The 19,259-nt window shown below is 40.1% G+C and overlaps 1 protein-coding gene across 5 annotated transcripts in view; it reads left to right on the top strand.

Moving 5' to 3' along the window:
* Positions 1–759: 759 nt before the first annotated feature.
* NRP1 (neuropilin 1) overlaps positions 760–19,259 on the top strand; it is a 153,718-nt gene continuing 135,218 nt past the window's right edge. For 3 of the 5 annotated variants that reach the window (XM_054582293.1, XM_054582290.1, XM_054582294.1), the window contains exons 1-2: positions 1,160–1,747; positions 5,125–5,299. In XM_054582293.1, coding sequence (XP_054438268.1) covers positions 1,663–1,747; positions 5,125–5,299 — 260 coding nt within the window. In that variant the 5' untranslated portion in view covers positions 1,160–1,662. Of the gene's footprint in view, positions 900–1,159; positions 1,748–5,124; positions 5,300–19,259 lie in introns of those variants that run through there. The other 2 variants (XM_054582292.1, XM_054582291.1) reach the window with 2 other exon arrangements.

Genomic DNA, 19,259 nt, shown 5'->3' with positions numbered 1-19,259 from the left:
AACCTTTACACCTTCCCCACGAATTTGGAAGGGGTCCGCGGGCATTTACCCGACTCACGGACCTAATCGGTAACCGAAACCAATTTCTCCCCTGAAATGTCTTTGCCATTCGAATCCGCAGGGGCCTTCTGCTGCGGTTATGGGAAAGCCTCAGTAATGGAACTGGGGGGCATCCCGCCCGCAGCGAGAACTCGCCGCCCGCCGCCGGGGGAAGGGAAGGAGGGCAGAAGCTAGAGAGCTATAGTGACAATGCCTGCGGTCAGGAAGAGGCATCTTTAAGACCCTGCCAAGAGCAAACCCCTTTCGTCGCCGCCACTGCTCCTCCTCCCCTGGGATGCATAGAAACTTGGGCCACTGGACCTCTCATTTATAAACCCTGTATGCCTGGGATCCGAGACGTGGGGCTGGGTGGGGTCGGGCGACGTCTGTGCCCCCCCGCTCCCGCCCCCCGGCATCACCTCCTGTCCTCTGGCGTTCCCTCTGCGCCGGAGGAGAGAATACCAAATCTCGGGGCAGCCGGGTGCGACGGGCGCCCACTGTGCGCCCTGACGGGGGGCAGGGAGGAGGTGGTCTGACTCCATTTGACGTGGCAGCGAAACCGCCGACCCCCGCCCGGCGCCAGGGTGCGTCTTCCACTCCAGCCTCGCTCTTCGCCCTGCCCCGGCAGTCCTGGCCCGGGGCGTCCAGGGGCGCCCTTCAGCTCCTTGCCACAGGTCTCGATCCAGCCGGGAGCGGTAGGGGCTGGCTCTGTTCTCCTCGCCCCGCGGACGCCAGTGGGGGAATCTGAGTTGTGGAAAGCAGCTGCCACCTCCCGGGCGCTCTGCGCTCCCGGCGGCCGGATCCTGCAGATCCTCCGAGAGCTGCCCATTGTACCGGGGGTTGCGAGCGAGCACGCAGAGGTAAGCTGGCCCTGCCCTGTCGCTGGCACCCACCTCGATGCTCCCTACCCACATATACACGCGGCGAGCACAGACCCAGCCCCTCCCTCCCTGCAAGGCCTCCGGGAGAGACGGACAGTCGGACGGGGAAAGCACACCCAGGGAAACTTCTTCCTCCCGTCTCCGGCCCGACGCTGACTGCTAGCCAGTGCGGGGAGAGGGGCGGGCGGAGGCGGGGGAAGGGCTCCAGGAGGGGAGGGGAGCACGCGGTGGGGGAGGGGTGCAGTTGCTGAAACTCCTCTGCCTCTCGCCCTTCTCACCGCTTGCTCCTCTCCTTCGCGCAGACACCCCGGACCTCCCCTGGGCGCCAGCTCCTCGGCTCCACCGGGTCCAGCGACAAGCCGGATTTTTTTTTTTTTTTTTTTCGGGAAATTGGCTTTGGTGTGTGCTTTCCTCCCTCCCCTTCCCCCCTCCTTTTTTAAGGCATGGCCCGGGCAGTGGCTCCTGGAAGAAGAACAAGTGTGGGAAAAGAGAGAGGAAACCGGAGCTAAATGACAGGATGCAGGCGACTTGAGACACAAAAAGAGAAGCATTGCTCTCGGATCAAGTCATTGCCTCGCCGCTTTCCTTTCTCCGAGACGAGACGCACCGAGGATTTTACAGCTCTAGGCGGAGTTGGAGCGCTTCGGCTTGTTTAGATTCCCCCTTTGCTCTATTCCCCCCTCCCCCAGCCCCACCACGTCCTCGTTCTCCTGAACCTGCCTGGGGGTCCGGCGAAGGGAGAATGGAGAGGGGGCTCCAGTCCCTCGGCGCCACGCTCGCCCTCGCCCTCGCCCTGGCCCTCGCGCCGGCCAGCGCTTTTCGCAACGGTAAGTGACAGGCGGAGGCGCGCGTGACAGCGCCCGCCCGGGGCTCTCAGCTGCCCGACCCGGCCGAGCTCGGCTTCCCGCCCAGCTACGATTCACGCGGCGGCCGAGATGAACCCGGAATAACCACCTCTTGGGCGAAGGAAACTTTTATGCGGGCGGAGAAATAAAGAAATCAGATCAGTTTAAGGCAGGAGGATTTCAAGTCCTCCGGCTCCCTCCTGAAGTTGGCGGTTTGGCTGTGGGGGGTTTCCTGTCTCTGTTACAGGGCATCGCTGCCTACCTTCCTAGATCAGCACACCAATTACCTTAATAACATTTCCTCCCAAAGGCAATTAGAGGAGACTCCCTTTTCCAAATAGGATGGCTGTTGAAAGTGAATGAAGGCTTTACCAGAACTTCCTGGATCTCTTTCAGCCCCTCTAAACTGTTTCCTCTGGGGGAGTGGGGGGGCGGATGCCTGAACGAGATAGCGGTTTGTGGGTTAATGGGACTCCCTCTCCTGCCTTTGTGAATCGCCCATAAACAGTCTGGAGCATGAATGAAAACTACATAGTATCAAAAAAGGGATCCGATATATATACAGTTCAAGGCACCAGGATATCTGAAAATCCCTAATCTAGTTGCAGTTTCCACTGACCAGTACAACCATTCACTGTTAAGTAAATGGAAGACTGTGCTGCGTTACGAACAGTATCCTGTAACCTAAATAATGTATTTTAAAAAATAAGCTGGTTGTAGGCATGTTTCATTTACCCTGTGAAGTGTGAAGGCAAGGAAGGATATGAAATTATCTTTACAGTGAGTCGTCAGCAACTATTACTAACTTATCAAATATTTACTTTTGTCTGGCTCAGATTTCAATCAAAGTAATTATAAGAAAAGACCGTTCACTGCTTACTATGGTATATTGTTTTAATAAGAGACCACAGTAGAGGGTGTTTAGACCAGGAGGAATTTAAATCCTGTCTTTATGACAGAACTTAATCTCTCTAATATGCTTTTTGGAGGTTTTGTGATTGAAGCAATAGATAACCCCCCACAGCTACTAAGTAGTGTTCTAAAAGATAGGCTTAGAAGCAAACACACATACCCCAACAAAATTGTGAATGTGGATTCAGTTTATTAGCGAACCTGAGTTGGTGGCATATTTCTATAATTTGGTAGAGATACAGTAACATTCCCCTCTAATTGAAGGGGGTCAGGCGGTTAGACTTTAGAAATCACAGCAACTCACCCTTCCCAACTCCTGAGATTAAATCAGTAGCAGAGATATTCACAGGATGGAATTGAAACCTAATGCAAAAAGCTTTCAGACTTTAGGTTGTGAACTCTCTCTCACTTTCTCTACATATATATGTTATGAATGTATATATGAACTATGTGTATAAATGCGTATTTATTTTCTTAGCAGAAATCTGGGGAATGCTAAGAACCCAAGCTTCACTGGGTGAGCTTGACTAGTTAAAGCCATGCTGCCTATGCTTGCGTGGCCACAGCTTCTGTAACTCAGCAGACCTCTTAAAGCCATATTCACCTCCTCTGAGTCCCAGTGACTGCTAAATTAATTCATTAACCTTATTTAGGACTAATGGTCCAGAGTCATTAGAATTTGCTCTTTCTTAATCAACTGTTAGAGAGATTGAACAGAGCCAGCGAGTCTAGGAGTCCACATTATCTTATTACACTGTCACTTTCTCAGAAGTCTCAGATTAAAGAGCTCTGGTGTGGTACCGCGTCCACCTAAATGTCTTCTGAAGTGACTCTGTTGAGTGACTAGAAGCAGTACTGTTTTATTTCACTCCTCTAACAGATGCCAGACTCTGTCATGATGTTCATACAGAGCTAGAGGAGACTTAATGAGAAAGGGTCACTTTCCAAGTTGTCTGCACATTTAAAAGAATGCAAGAGCCTGAGCAGAATCACACAGCAGAGTCCAATATGATCATTAGCTGAGATTCTGAAATCCAGTTGCAACATCATTTCTTCTTGGCAAACCTCAAGCTTTTAAAAGCCAAGGCAGAGGAGATCAGTGTAAGGCTACTCCTGGTCTAAGAAACATAGTCAGAAACATCTAGCAATTGAGAAAAACAATATAATTTATATTATCTTCTTTTTAATTTATGGGAAATGATTTCTGTAATGCATGTAGCTTTATGCATTTTTGATGTGCACTTCATCTTTCATTTCCATTTGACCTGGTTTTCCTGTAATATAATTCTGTAGATTTATAAATTCATGCTGAGAGCAAAGAATGCTATTTTTCTCCCACAGGGAATCTATTAGATGCAATATTAAAATCTATATATACCATTACTGAATATTTGTGATTGATAGGCTTACATATTTCACCGCTTTCATACCTGTCCCTCTTAAATAGTTTATGCACTGAATTTTTATTGCTCAAAATTAAGCATCAATAAATGCGGCAGCATTTCAGGCTGAGGCTCTACAGCATGAAATCCATCATAAAAAGTGACAATGAGAATCTGTGGTGAACAAGAAGACAGCCCAGAGACTGGTTTATTTGGCTTTTAGTGGATCGCTTCAGCATTTGAGGGTTTTGTTTGTTTGCTTGCTTGTTTGTTTTTTAAATGAAGACTCAAAACAAGTTAGCTCATCTTACCCAGAATATGAGAATGGGGCTTACCTATATGTGTTACCAGTGCTCAGTGTGGTGGGATTTTTTTCAATATGTAGGTAATTGGAATTAATACTGTGTGGCGAATTTATTTTTCTTTCTGCTCCATTATTTTGACCTGGTCTCTAAGCTTGAGCAACTTGCAGAAGTACAGTAGAATTATCCCTGCTTCACAAGGTGTACTTTGTTCTGTGTTGATCTGAATCTCAAGGGCAGAAATAACTCACAATCGCTTAGATTTATGGACAGATAAGACAACAAAAGAAAAGGTTTGTCTTGGAAGACAATCCCCACTGATCAATGACAGAGACCAGGCTTATCATCAAAAGTTACAGAAGGGCTCGAGTAGCATCATTTAGTCACCTTTCACTCAGAACTCGCTCCTTAATGTGACTACACTTTGGGGGATAATTTAGTCTAGAAGACGCTCCCTGGGGACCATGTTAACAGCCATTGAGGGGTTTAATGTTTTTAATACTGGAAGACCTTTTTCTTGGGACAGAAGTTTGTGGGGGGATGGAAGTCTAGTCTTTTTAGATCGCAGTTCACTTTCCTCCTGATCCAAGAGCATTTCTTGGTGGGATATTGCCATCAGTGCCACCTGAAGGACCTGCAAGGACCTCTCAGAATTCCCCATGAGAAGTTATGGAATGTCTAATAGCCAGTGATTGACATGCAAAGCTAGAATACCTAATTGGTTGCCAGGGAAAGAGCTACTAAAGTGTTATTTTTATTACAGATAAATGTGGCGATACTATAAAAATTGAAAGCCCTGGATACCTTACATCTCCTGGTTATCCTCATTCTTATCACCCAAGTGAAAAATGTGAATGGCTGATTCAGGCTCCCGACCCATACCAGAGAATTATGATCAACTTCAACCCTCATTTCGACTTGGAAGACCGAGACTGCAAGTAAGTGCTAACGTTGTTTGAACGGGGCACCACAGCACCATCTAGTGGTGACAGATGTCTATGGGGGGGACAGACTGTGTGTGCAATCTGGGACATAAATGGATCCAGGAGGAATTCCAATCTAGGCCAGATCATATGTCAATGGTATGGAAATTAAATTACGTTAAGTGATTTCTGAGTTCTCCAAACTAGGAAGATTGTATTCAAATGTGCAATTGCTGATGTCTTTCCTGTTAACGCTTTTGGTTTTGGAACTCTTAAGAAATGTATGTATGTTTCTTACCCTGCCTCCCACCCTGGGAAAGGGGAAGAATTAGAAACTCAAAGTCTCACTTGAGTTTTTATTAAATATCATGAGTCACTAACATATATTGCATTCAAAGACCATGAGATTGGATATTTTTGCAACAAATACGTGACACATTTTTTGATTTAAGAACTGTATCTTACTGGCATGACAAAAGAAAATTGTCATTGAGCTCTTGTTGGTGTGGCTTGGTCGCTGGGGAAGAGTCATGGGTTCAATTCCTGGTCAGGACACATGCCTAGGTTGCAGGTTCATTCCCTTATTGGGGCTCAAATGAGAGGCAACCGTCCATCTCTCTTCTATCCATGTTTCTCTCCCCTTCTCTCTCCCTCTCTTCCCTCTCTCTAAAATCAATAAACATGTCTTTGGGAAAGAATAAAAAAGTTGTCATTAAAAGTAAAAGGAATATAGGGTAAGTTGGATGAAAGGATTTTTATAGTAGATTAATGATTACAAGTATCTTATTGAAGATGTGAAAAATAATTATTAATGCAAAATGAATACAATGGGACTCAAAGATGAATCAGTGTATCATCCATCTGCTTACTATTTCCTTCTGTTAAGTCACTAAGCATTGTTAGGTTACTGTGCCAGATTTTATTATTATGAAAACATTGTCACTATACGGTATAAATTATATTTCCTCACTTTATGTGAAAAAACTGCTGTGCGGTTTCCCACAGTATGGAAGATATGTGTTAATGTTTCAGGCAGCAGTCCATGAAGATCCAGAATTTACTTTTGTCTCTGGACATCCTGTCGACCACCTGTCTCCATCTTGTCCACATTATCCCATTCTGCCCTACTGTTTGTAGTGTGTTCTCCAGAGACTTGAACCTGAATATCAATTTTTAATGAAGTTTAGACAAATAAATAGTTTTAGCAAAGAAAAACAATCTAGTTAAACCTAAATTTTAAAGTGCATTTCAGGGGCTATGTTTCCCAAGTTTTAAAATGGATCAGTTTAATATAATTTTGTATAATGTATATAGGTTATTAATTTCTTTGGATATAAACATTATTATGCAGGCACACTCATTATTAAAACTCTTCTATCTGCAAACACATAACCCTTTCAGGTAAGAACACAATAATACTAAAATGTTTCCACTTGTAGGAAGTTCTCACCAGCCTGTTGAACTGGTGGGGTAAACCTGTTTTTCATGGACAGGGTAATGAGTTCATCTGGTTAATTCAACATTCTAGTGCCTAGAGAATTAGCATACATTCGTATACTGTTGATCAATTTTCAAATAATCAACATACACTACAGTGCAATAAAATTATGCCGATTCTAATTTAATCTTTGTTCTGTGATTTAGAAGTGCTTCCAAGCATTAAATTGACTTTTTAATCTTGTGTGAAAGTTGTCATTAATAGAGTGTTACAGTGGCTGCTACAATATTCTGTATGGTGGTTTTAACAATGTCAATCACCTAGACAACTTAGAGACTTGTACTCTATTTTATTTTTTGGCTTTTGACAATACTTAAACTGCTTTAGGAGATATTTTAAGAAACTGATGAAACATACCCAAGAAATAGGATTATTCCCCCAAATAAGGTGCTATTAAATTTCAATAAACTTATATTTACTGTTGCTTGATCTGAAAATCATGACCACATGTATATGTGATATAGTAGTTAAAGAATTCAGAATAGTCCGTTGTTATTAGCAAGGGTGTGCTGGTAAATACCACCTTTGACAAATGGATCTTGGGAGGGGGGAGTCAAGTCCTGATGTGTAATATTTGCCAGTTTCTGTAGTATAAATACTCCATGGCCAATTTCAGACTACCCATGTGATGTTGCTATACACAGACTTGCAAAGAGATGTGTACAGTCAAGTCCTGATGTGTAATATTTGCCAGTTTCTGTAGTATAAATACTCCATGGCCAATTTCAGATTACCCATGTGATGTTGCTATACACAGACTTGCAAAGAGATGTGTAGAGAGATCTGGTGTAAGCCAACTCCAGGGCACAACTGGAGTAGAAGTGTAAAAAGAGGAAGCAATTTGAGTGTGTTAATATATGTAAAGGGCTCACAGCAGTGTCTAGCACACAGTAAGCCTTACATAATGATTTGCCATACCACAATCTGAGGTAGGACATGTAGGATTTTAGGTAGTTTTCTTTTTTTTTAGGATGAAAAGAAAAACAGATAATTTTATTTTCTAGGAAGAGACAATTTTAGTGATATAGCAAGGTATTCAAGAAACTGACATGGCCAAGAACATTGTTTCTGTAATTATGATGATGAGGTTTTTTAAATGTTTGAGTAAAGTGATTTCTTAATTACAGTAACTGAGGGTTTGTTCTCTGTGAAGGTGCCATCTCCTGGCCAGCCTTGAAAGTCTGTTATCTGTAGCCTGATGAAGTCAATGAACATTATGGTGTGGAAACGTATCTTTGTGCTGTGTTTCGAAGTGGTGTTAGCTGATTGTTTTATCAATGAAAATTCTGAAAACAATATTGGGAAACCAGCTTGAGACATTGCAGTTGTTGTCTTTCCAGGTTGGTCCACATGACTCCTGGTTGTTATTGAAGGTTGTAGTTGAAATTCTACAAAATGTGGTGCAATTCTTACCTCCTTTAGAAAAAGGTTGTGAGAAGAATCAACAGCTTTAACATTTACAGGGGGTTATAATTTCCTACAAAAAAAAGGAAGCCAGCAGAAGCTCTTGAACAACACAGTTATAGACTTCAAAAGTTTATGTTAGGTGCACAAAAACATAGTTTTCTGGCTTCTGGTTTTTTGTTTTTTTGTTTTTTGTTGGTTTTTTTTTTTTTTTGTAATTTATATTGGGCTAGTTCCAAAATTGTATTTGAAATGATATAGATCTAGTTATAATAAGCTACATTCAGAGAGCTTTTTGTTATATTTCTGTTAAGAACAAGCTGTTGTCTTGAGATATTTAATATCTTTCCCTTTCTCAGCTATATAATGTGTACTTGTACCAATGTATTAATGTTACTGTAGTGGACAATGAGGTAGTGGGTAGGGGAGCCCTTTGGAAAATTAAAGCTGCCCTCAAAAGAAGTTATCATTTTTATATCTTTAGCAACTTGGTGGTTGCTAAAACATTTGGAAATATGAAATTAAGCATATGTCAAACTAACTATACTGATCCAGTAATAGGATGATCTGCATGTAATACACCCTGAATTTTTTGTTAATATAGTCAGTATGTGTTTAGTCAACTTTTATCATGTAAAAGTTCAAGAAATTGATTCCTTAGCACATTTGCTTATTGAGAAACATCCTTCAGACACAAGTAAACAACCATTTTTCTGTAAGTATAGGGATGGATAAGTAATTAAATACATCAGTTATGGTAGAATAAATATTTTTAGTTAAATTTTTTCTGGTTTACTGATAATTAAATAAAAACTATTTCATAATTTTCACAATACAATAGAATGTATTTATGTGATTTATTTATCACAACTTTTCATGTGACTAAAACCAAGACTGCAACCAGTACATAAATAGACTGTGGACCTAACCTTACAAGAAGTTTTTATAGTGCCTGTCAAAGGGCCGGGATGCTGTTTCCTTAGGGAAAATTAATGTGCAAGTTGCACCTAATAGTTGTAAAATGCAATAATCTAAGTTTATGCCACCACTGAATAGTGTATCATTACAAATAAGCATTAACAAACACAATATTATAACTCCCTGAATTCTTTTGTTGAACAAGGGGTAGTGATCAATCATTCAGCAGAGCAGTAAGTGGAGCATCTGTCTGCAGGGCTAACATTATGCTAGAATTTCTAGCTAGATGTATTGCCTGGTTTTATTGTTATGTTCATATAACAGGTGAGGCTAAGGAAATGGGAAGAATGATGATTTCTCTTTCTTGCACCAGCAGAATCCTCCATGTTTGTCAAGTATGGTAAGGCAGGGATCTTGAATCTCATAAAACTTTATATCTGCATAATAAACAAGAATGTCATTGATACAGTAGTTAGAATTTATGGAACTTTTCCAGTTTCCCAGGAATGCAACCTATCAGTATGATAATTTATAATAGTTTGTGACAAATACTGCAGAACAAAGAGGTGTGTGGTTACATTCAGATCAGTTGTCATCTGGGGAGCAATAAAAATTTCACAGACATTAGGTTAAAAACATTAATAAAATTAACGTGAAGCTCTAGGAAGAGAGTCTAAGAAGGCGACAGTGTTGGGGGAAGAAAGCCCAGCAGTGGTCTTCTTACTGACAAGTTCCTAACTTTAGTGACTGATTGTTAGTGCTGTTTTGTAGGACTTTCACCAAGATGAAAAGCTGACATGCGTAGATGCTTTTCTGTCTAGAATTTAAATATCTCCTTTGTGTAACCAATAATAGATGTCTTTTTTCTAAGTTAATGCAGTCAAATGAAGATATCACTCTCATAACTTCATATGAAGTTTAAATACAATAAAATTATAATTAAATCGATGAACTACAAGTTTGGGAATTTTGTTAAACCACAAATTGTTTTTGTAATGATGCTTTTAAAATTACCTCAGTTATTACAAACTTTGAAACACCATTCATTTTATTTATTTTAATAGAATGTAAACTCACTAAATGAAAATTAGGCTACCATTAGTTTCTTGAATCTTTTTATTTCTACAATTTTAATTATATTGTGGTCACTTAGTCATTTATTGGCAATTTGGGAAATAAAAGTTCCATTTCTGGTTTCCCTAAGTAATATTTTCTGTTTTGGCGCTACTCACTTTGTTCAGCATGCATTTTTACAATAATTTTTGTTTTTTAATTTTTTATTAAAATATTATTTATCTTGATGAGTGAGTTCCTTGGCTTTTTGTATCCAAGGCAAGAACCTCACTGTAGTTCCAGTCTTGTGTTTTGGAGCATCACATTGGCCAAAGGAAAGACAGACATTGTTTAATTGAAAATAGTGTATATTTAAGCTAAAATACTTCTTCATTTTCTATATGTAATATAGAAATATATGCAGTTTTAATTAAAGTATAACCTATATGTAGAAAAATAGACAAAGTAAGTATAAAGCGTGATGAGGTTTTCAATGTGACTAAATTCATTTAACCAATCCAGAGTAAAGATTCCCAGCGCCCTGTAAGAAGCACCTGTGTTCACTTTCAGCCACTAACCTTTGGCCTCAAGGGCAACTGCTCTCCTGACTTGTATGATTCCATTTTTATAAATTTCAAAATCAGACAAAACTAAACTATAGTCTTAGAAGTCTGCATGTATTTTTCTTTCACTAAAGTGAAATTCTTTGGAATTTAGATTAAAAAATGTGCCCTGTTCCCTTTACAATGGGGGGAAAAAAACAGTTCTACTGAAGCATTTTATAATTTTTTTTGGTGACTACTCTAGAGATATTTTTAATTTGTTGCATATACTATGATTTGTAGAACAAACACAAAGTTTTCAGACTGAAGCCTGCTTTATATGCAAGGCAAATTCTGAAAAATTCTTCCTTTGTTTTATTTTTCCCCAGTTTTTTACTACTGGTTTTGATCTCAGGTAACTTCCCAATATGGGCAATGTGAGTGTGCCACCACCACCAAGCTCAGTTCAATGATAAAACTATTTATTGAGTGGTAACAATGAGCCCTTCGCAAAACAACTGCTGGCCAATGTTGTCATCATGTGCAGCATCTTTAGTTACGACTCAGGCAGATAATCTATTTTCTTCCTTTTGATTCCCCCCACCCATTAGCACTGATTTAATTTGAACAGAACCCCATGTGTTTATAAAATTAATATTTTCTTTATTATTTCTTACTATAAGGTATCACATTTGATCATAATGAATTTTGGATGTTAAATAAGGTTGTTTGTGTGTCAGGCATTTCTGTAGTTAGAAAGAAGCAACTTTTATGAGAAGCTAAAAAAAGAAGGTTCATTGAAATCTTTTCAGATTGAATCAACATGTACTTGGCATTTCCAGATTTCACGTTGAGGAGTAGGCACTTAAAAATCAATCCAAGTGAGACATATGCCTTTAGCCAGCACGCGTATTCTCAGCTCCTTTCTTTCCAGCATGAAATGTGATACTTGCATTCATGCTCACACACTTGGGCACTTGTAAAGGAAGCTACCAAATTGTCATTGTTGTATTCATCAAGCCTGATCATTAAGCCTGAAGAAGAACAAGAGACAAGATTAGTGTTCAGATTATATTCCAAATGCTTCATAATTGGGTGTTTGTAATCAATCCTGACTGTAAGAGTCAATGACTTGGCAGAACATAGTAACCTCAAAAGAAGATTTTTCCTCCTAGTCTCTGATTGATTGAACTATGTCTGGGTCCGTGAGGGATGGCATAAGGTCAGTGTAACTCCCAGGCTGGCTGTAAAGTATGCCAAACACATGCTGGTTATGGTTGACATCATTTAGTTTTTGCAAAGAGTTTAGGAAGTGAATTGCATTCATTCTGAACTCTACAAAATTCTGCAGAAGAACAGAGAGAAAAAAAAATCTTTTGGCTTTAGTCTTCTCTATTGCTTAGTAGACTATTGCTGTGGTTTTTGTCCTCATCAAGCCTAGGACTATAGTGCACATATCCTACATCTTACTTGCTAAACATACTTTTTCTCCTTTAACTTAAAAAATCATTAGAAAGTTTAGAGAGGAATAATCGTGGCTGTTTCTTACTGTTAGGCCCCCACTATTTGCCACCAAAGCATTTGCTAAACACCGTGTACATGGTCTTCCTTCCTCTTCCTATCATCCCTGCCTTACAGATGAAAGCACTGATGCCTAGAAAAGGTTAGATCCTGAGCCCAAATGCTTAGCTGCTACACAAAAAAACCTTTCCACTTTTGTGACCAAAGGGGCTTGTGATATGCCTTTTGAATGAAAACAATTTTTATGAAATATTGTCAATTTATTTTTTATGCAAGCAACCATTTTCTTCTATCAAATACCTCACACAAGAGTTCAAATATGGACCAACTAATTCTGAGTAAGGACTTAATTTTTAAGTGCTTAGTTCAGATTAAGTAAGCTCTGGTAAAAACTACACAGAAACTTCCAAAGAATGGGTGATTTCCATTCAGTCAAAAAGTTAAGATTTGCCTTAATTTAGACATTACATCCTAGGGGAAAATATCTGAATTCTGATTCCTTTGGTCTATGGAGCTTGAAAGCATAAAGCACATACAAATACAATCTTTGCTTGAAGGCTGATAATGAGGTGGCACAGGGGTTCGATGTATACAGCTGGTTCAGTGGACACATGAGAATCTGGCTACATCAGGCGCTTTCCCACAGCTTGGGAAGTAGGAAGGTTGCATTCTCCTTCAGGAGATGCTCATTGACAACTTCATTAATCTTAGGCAAATAGCCCAAGAGTTTCACCCTGCCTTGCTTCCCTATTTGGGACATTTTGATACTTGTACTTGCTACTGATGACTCATTAAGGGTTAAAGAGAAAATGTTGCTCAGGCACTGGGCTCCTGTGAGAAATAAAAGTGTTTTTTGAGAAGAAACAGATGCTCCACAGTATTTTTTTTTAAATCTGGTCTGATTCCTATATAATCAGTCAACCAGGTTGGAGGTGAAGGCTTGTTGCTTCTGCAATATCTGGCATGTAACAGAGAGACTAGCCAGTCCTGGGATGAAAGAGAATCTAAATATCTCCTTATTCAAGTTCTTAAATTTCTCTGGAACAGGCAGAAGTGGCAAAGGCCAGTCAGTATAGTCACCATTTCAACTTCTTGCCTGACTCTCCAAGCAATGGATGCTACTAGCCGGGCACCTATTGTGTAAGATGTAAGCTATCAGTGAAATGATAAGGAAAAAGTAAGATATGATTCGAATCGTAGTTCTAGGTAGAAAATAAACACAAAATTCCCAAATTCAAGAAAGATGAGCACACTTTGAATCACAGAAAATGAAGGACACAAAGGTCCACAAACTTGGTACCACAGGTTGACTTTGTCTGATTAAGGAATATGTTATTTTTTAGATATAGTGACACCTGCCTCAATTTAGACCACTTTTTTTGACCTTTTATCTTGTTTTATACTTATCTGTTCATTTCTGAATAACTTGAGAAAGTGGGTATATATTCTTCAACAAATTTGGACATAGAAAAAATGATTATAATTTTAATTTTTGATCAATCTACTCTTTTGAAAAAATTGGGAGGCAATAAAAATAACAAATCTTCATTTGACATTCTGACTATATGTGCACCTTTGTTCTAATACCCATGTGTTTAGGTTCTTCCTTCTAAGTGTGAAATAAAGGTTTGTCTCCTCAATGAGTGGCAAATTCTCTGAAGATAGAAACCACATCTTACATATTTCTAATTCACAATTCAACAGAATACTTTACATAAAATAGACACTAGTTTTAATTGAACTAAACAGCCGGCAGTTTTATTGAACTTGAAATCTGGTAATAAAGAATAGAGGGGAAAAAAACAGTGTTTCTCTGAGTAGGGTCTGCAAGGTATGTTCAGAAAGTATCCAGCCATGTACTATGAAAAATAGAGGCATTTATTGAAGAAGACACAAGATACAAGAAACATTGTACGTAGGACCATAGTCCCTCAGTCTCCTTCAAAGTAGGCTCCTCCAGACCTCACACAGTTCTCCCAATAGCCATCAGCTGCCCCATTGGATTTTCCTGAATCTCATCCACAATCTGGAATCTCTTTCCTTTCAAAGGTGATTTTAGTTTTGGGAATAGCCAAAAGTCACAGGGCACCAATTTTGGGCTGTAGCGGGGCTGAGTCCCCTGGGTGATTTGATGTTTTGCAAAAAACTCTGCCAAGACATGATGTGTGAATGGGTGCGTTTCCATGATGAAGCAGCCAATCATCAGTTGCCCATAGCTGTGGCCGTTTTCATTGCATTGCATCTCTCAAACTGACGGGGAACATTGAGGTAGTATTCCTTATTAATTATTTGGCCTGGAAGGGAATACTTATGATGGACAACACCTTCCAATGAAAAAACACAGTTAACATGGTCTTGATCTCGCTGCAACTTTGCCACGCCGCCTTTGGGCATGGAGAACCTGGCAACTTCCATTGGGACCACCCAACCTTTGATTCCAGATCATAGCCTTAGACCCATAGTCCATCTCCAGTTAGGACCTTGTTGAGGAAATCTGGTTTATTGGTAGTGTTTTGAATCATGTCATTAGTGATTGTAGCATGGTGTTCCTTCTGCTCTGGTAGCAGAAGCTGCGGAATGAATTTTGTCATGGCACATTTCATGCAAAGATCCTACGTCAAAATCTTGAACACAGTAGTTTCAGAACCCCCAGAGTAGCTTCTAGTTCTCACACTGTCAGTGGCCAGTCTTTGCTGATGGCAGCCCATACATATTCAACATTCTCAGGTGTTGTGCTTATTGCAGGCCTTCCAGAATGTGGATCACTTTCAACAGATTCTCAACCATCTTTGAAGTATTTGTGCCACACTTTTATTTGTGCTTGCACTCATTGCATGGTCCCCGAAAACCTTCTGAATCATCTGAATAGTTTCTGCAGAGGAATGTTCAAGCTTAAAGCAAAATTTGATGCAGATTTGTTGCTCTACTTGTTCATTTTGAATGCAATGGCCGCACAGTACACATGCTTACTCAATGGTGTCTACCGCCCCCACTGACTAGTACAGTGAAGTCATCATTGTCGACACATGCACATTCCAGTCCTCTCTCTTTGGCTGCTAGGTTACATGGATGTCACACAAACTGTTCTCATTATATTAGCAATGGCTGGACTTTTTCCAGACAGTCAGCAACCTAGAGAATGCAGAGCAAAATTGGGTGAAGGGACAGTGAGTGGGGCAATTTAGATAACTGCTCAAGTGTGTGGGCATTCTGAAAGTCCTTTCAAAAAGGACTTCTGACAGCCTGGATGTGGAGCTTCCCCAGTTCCCACCCACCTGGTCAGAGGCATAAGAACTGGAATTTAGGAGCCTCTGATTCTCAGTAGCACAGACAAGGACCACAGATCACCTAGAGAGTGACAGAGCAGTGGGAGCAGGCTCTTCCACACGAACGGCCTGCCCCTCTTCTACTGTGTATGTTTGAAACAGATTTCAGCCCAGGCTTTATCTAAACCAAAACATCAGCAAAACTGTCCTGGCAGCTTCTTCACTTTACAAGGGGTAGCCCATAGCTTTATTTTTCAGTGAAGGTTGTTGACACTAAGTAAAAGTGTGCTTTTTTTTTTTTTTTTTTTTTTTTTTAGCACTAACTATAATTTCTCTCTTTTTTCCTGCCGAAGGATAAAGTTTTGCATTTTCCTTATCCTTTATTCCAGTGCCAATTTCTTTGTCCCTGGCTGGGGACACTGCTGAGTAACTACTAGGATATATTAGTTTAGTCCTTTAAGACACATCCTCATTTCCCTCTTTAGCCCTTACTGCATCATATCTGATGTGTGCATGAGTTCATTAATGCGAGCTGTGGATTTCTGATTGTCAGGGGACTGTGTTAGCAGCTCCCTGTGAAAAAAAAAATGTCCAGTGGGAATTAGGGACATGGGTTATAATTGCACCTCTGCCATTCATTCCCATCTGTGAGACAGGACATAGGTCATATGGGCTGGGTTGCAATCTATGAATGGCTTTATTATGACACCATTGATACTGTAGTTTTGACTATGTTAACCAGTAGAGCTCAGGAAAACATAACATTAGGGTCTGATGGAGGAACATGATCCAGGCACAGCTTTAATTCATCTTTTCCCTTCTCTTTCTGAAGAAAAAAAAATAGGCTTTCCTTCCTCTACCTATCTCAATAACACACTGTTGATGAGATAATGTAGCTGGAAGCACCTTATGAATTCAAGAACACATGTTAAATAAAGCCTAGGTATTACTATAATAGGAAGTGCATCCACGGATTTTGTTCCTTAAAATATGTTCAGACAGTAAACAGTAATGTCTGTATCCTTAGGAGGAGGCACTGATAAATATTTAAAAAACACTGTACACATCCATAACAGAGATTGTATCTAATGCTCAGCATGTATTCAGCCAACAAGAATTTCTAAATGTCTTATAAGTTGCCTAGTTAAGTGTGTTATAATTGCAGTCTTGTAAATATCTGTATGTTGGAGTTTCTGGAAAATCTCATGAAAAACACTATTTCAGTGTCACCGACTTGATAATAACATGGATAGCTTATAAATATATTCAGTACATTTAGACCCTAAACCAACCTATACTTTATTTAAGGCAGAAATCAATATCACAGTGGTTATTACAGCAAGGACACCAGTCCTTCTAAATCAGTCAAACCAAATAGTGCCATTATATTAATGTTCAAGAAAGAGGAAACTACATGGATTTTGTAGCATAAGTTCATAGAGAAAGCAGCTGAGAAAATAAATGTTTTTAAGTTGATGGTCCATCCCAATCTCATCCTTTTTTCTGGCTCTAGTTGCCCTAGGTCCTTTAACCTTGTTGTCTGCTTTCCTCATTTCTGGTTGTGATAGATCTCTCACTAGTGAGGGGATTCTCAGTGGCTGCAATGAAAAACTTGTCTACAGGAAGGCCCTTAGGACAGTGGCAGAGAAGAGATTACTTCTGGAGTCCCTTCTCCCCACCTTACCCTCATATATGGCCTTATGTGATATGATTATATCTGCTGCCTCTCAAAGTACTCTCAGTTCTGTTTTCATTTGAAATGTCTGCAGGTGTGTGTGGCTGGGAGCTCCTGGAGAAGGGTTTGTTTTTTCTCTTGTAGGACCACTGTGGGCTTCAAGGGGTCAAACAGACTCCATAGGACTTTCCCACTCATGAGTAAAAGAAATCCTCCTTCGACATTTTTACCCTTCAGACCAACTTCATCTCTCTCTCTTTCTCTTTCCTACTACTGTCAAGGGTATTGAACATGGTGTTTGCACTCCAGAACTTTCTCACTAACCTCTTTTCAGCATAACTGCTGTCCCCTCCAGTTGACTGAAACTGCTTGCTTCAATGTTATACTCCAACCACTCTTCTAATGCTCTGAATCATTGGCCTATTTTTGGCCCTCACTTCTTCAACCTTTGTACAAATCATACACAATTGGCTATTCTCTATGCATTGGAGCTTTATGTTTTCCTGCATCTTATGACCTTGCACCACCTTGATATTCTCTCCACTTCTTTTGGCTTGTTTCTTTTTCTCCTCCAACACTGAAACACAGGCATTTGACGAGGTTTTGCCTTTACCCCAACTGTTTTATCCCTGGATTACCTTTTTAATCTTGGCCATTCAGCTAAGATAATACCCAAAATTATGTCCAGCCCTAGGTTTGATCTAAGCATTGGACTCAAACTTCTAAATTCTCTCTGGATGATGTTGGCTGCCTGGATGATAAATCATTGCCACAAATGAAAAAACAAATTGTGTTCCTCCCTTTAAAATGACTTCTGCATTTTTTTCTTCTATTATTGATTGCTTCCTTCCCTATTTATCCAAACTTGAAATTCTCGATCATCTCTTGATCCCATTTTGTCCCCCAAATCTAGTCCATTTAAAGGCCTCTAAATTACATGTCCATAATATTACTCACATCCATCTTTTCTATTCTATTTCTACTGCTGCCACTCAGACTCTGACACTTTGTAACCTATCCTTGGTGCAAGTGCCTTAACCTCCTCAAGGACCTTCCCTAGCTTCTCCTCTCTGCTTAGAAACTTGGAGTTCCCCAGGTGCACCTTGCTACTTCCTATGCCTCTCAGCCTTCCATGGTGTAGCTCCCACCTGTTTCTCTGACTCATCTCCTGGGGTTCTCTGTGTATTTTACCAACATGCTCACCTGCAGTTCTTCAGACTCATCTTTGCTTTCCTCCTTCATGGCTAGTTGCATGGTGTTTCCTTCACTTACCTGTGTCTCCCTGTCCAAACACTGCATATCTTCCTTGTTCCTTCTGAGGCTATGCTTCCTTCACAGAGTCATTACTGATAACTACCAGTTAAATGTGGTCTCTTGTTCTTTGTCTTCTAACGCCCCCAAGAACTGTGTTTATACATCATTCACTTTCCCCATAATATTCTGTATTATGTTGAAGTCATCAATATTCTGCTACTAGTCACAAATACTTCCTCAAGTTCCTAAGTTGTTTTCTGCGACTTGCAGAGCCTATCCCAGTGCTTTATCCAAAGTAGGTACTTAATTAATATTTGTTTAATTGAACTGATTCACTGATATTTAATGTCTTTTCCAGTGTGTTCATCTAGCACAGAAGTATCAGGTCAGCTGTTTAGGAAAAGTTTTTTGTGGTAATCAGATTCTAACAATGCACATTTAAACTTCTCATTTACATGAGAAACCCTTCATTTTCCTGGGTAGTGGAGTCAAACTTACATTTTTTTTCTTCCAAAAACCTCTCATTTTAAAAGCCTAGATTTCTACATATGAGTAGTTTCAGCTGAATCTCACAAAAATTGCAGAGGTACTTGTAACCTGTTTTGGAGTCAGAGGCATAAACTATATTAACATTGTAGGCATGTGTTCTGATTGCTGAGTATTTTCTGACACCCCCACAACTCTTGAGACTTTGTGTCACAACTCTGTAAACTTCTCTATTGTATGCCTGTGTCTGGGCTTACATCCAAACTGCCTTTACATAAATTTAACACAATTAATTTAGTCTTTTTCTACTCCAGCTGGCAATCCCAATAAATGCACCTGTGAACTTCACAGCAGGTTT

This window comes from Pteronotus mesoamericanus, unplaced genomic scaffold (genome assembly GCF_021234165.1).
Source record: "Pteronotus mesoamericanus isolate MK-2021 breed Mesoamerican mustached bat unplaced genomic scaffold, CSHL_Meso_final contig_69, whole genome shotgun sequence".
Taxonomy (NCBI): domain Eukaryota; kingdom Metazoa; phylum Chordata; class Mammalia; order Chiroptera; family Mormoopidae; genus Pteronotus; species Pteronotus mesoamericanus.
The sequence above is the reverse complement of the archived record's forward strand: the minus strand, read 5'-3'. Positions and strand labels throughout refer to the sequence as shown.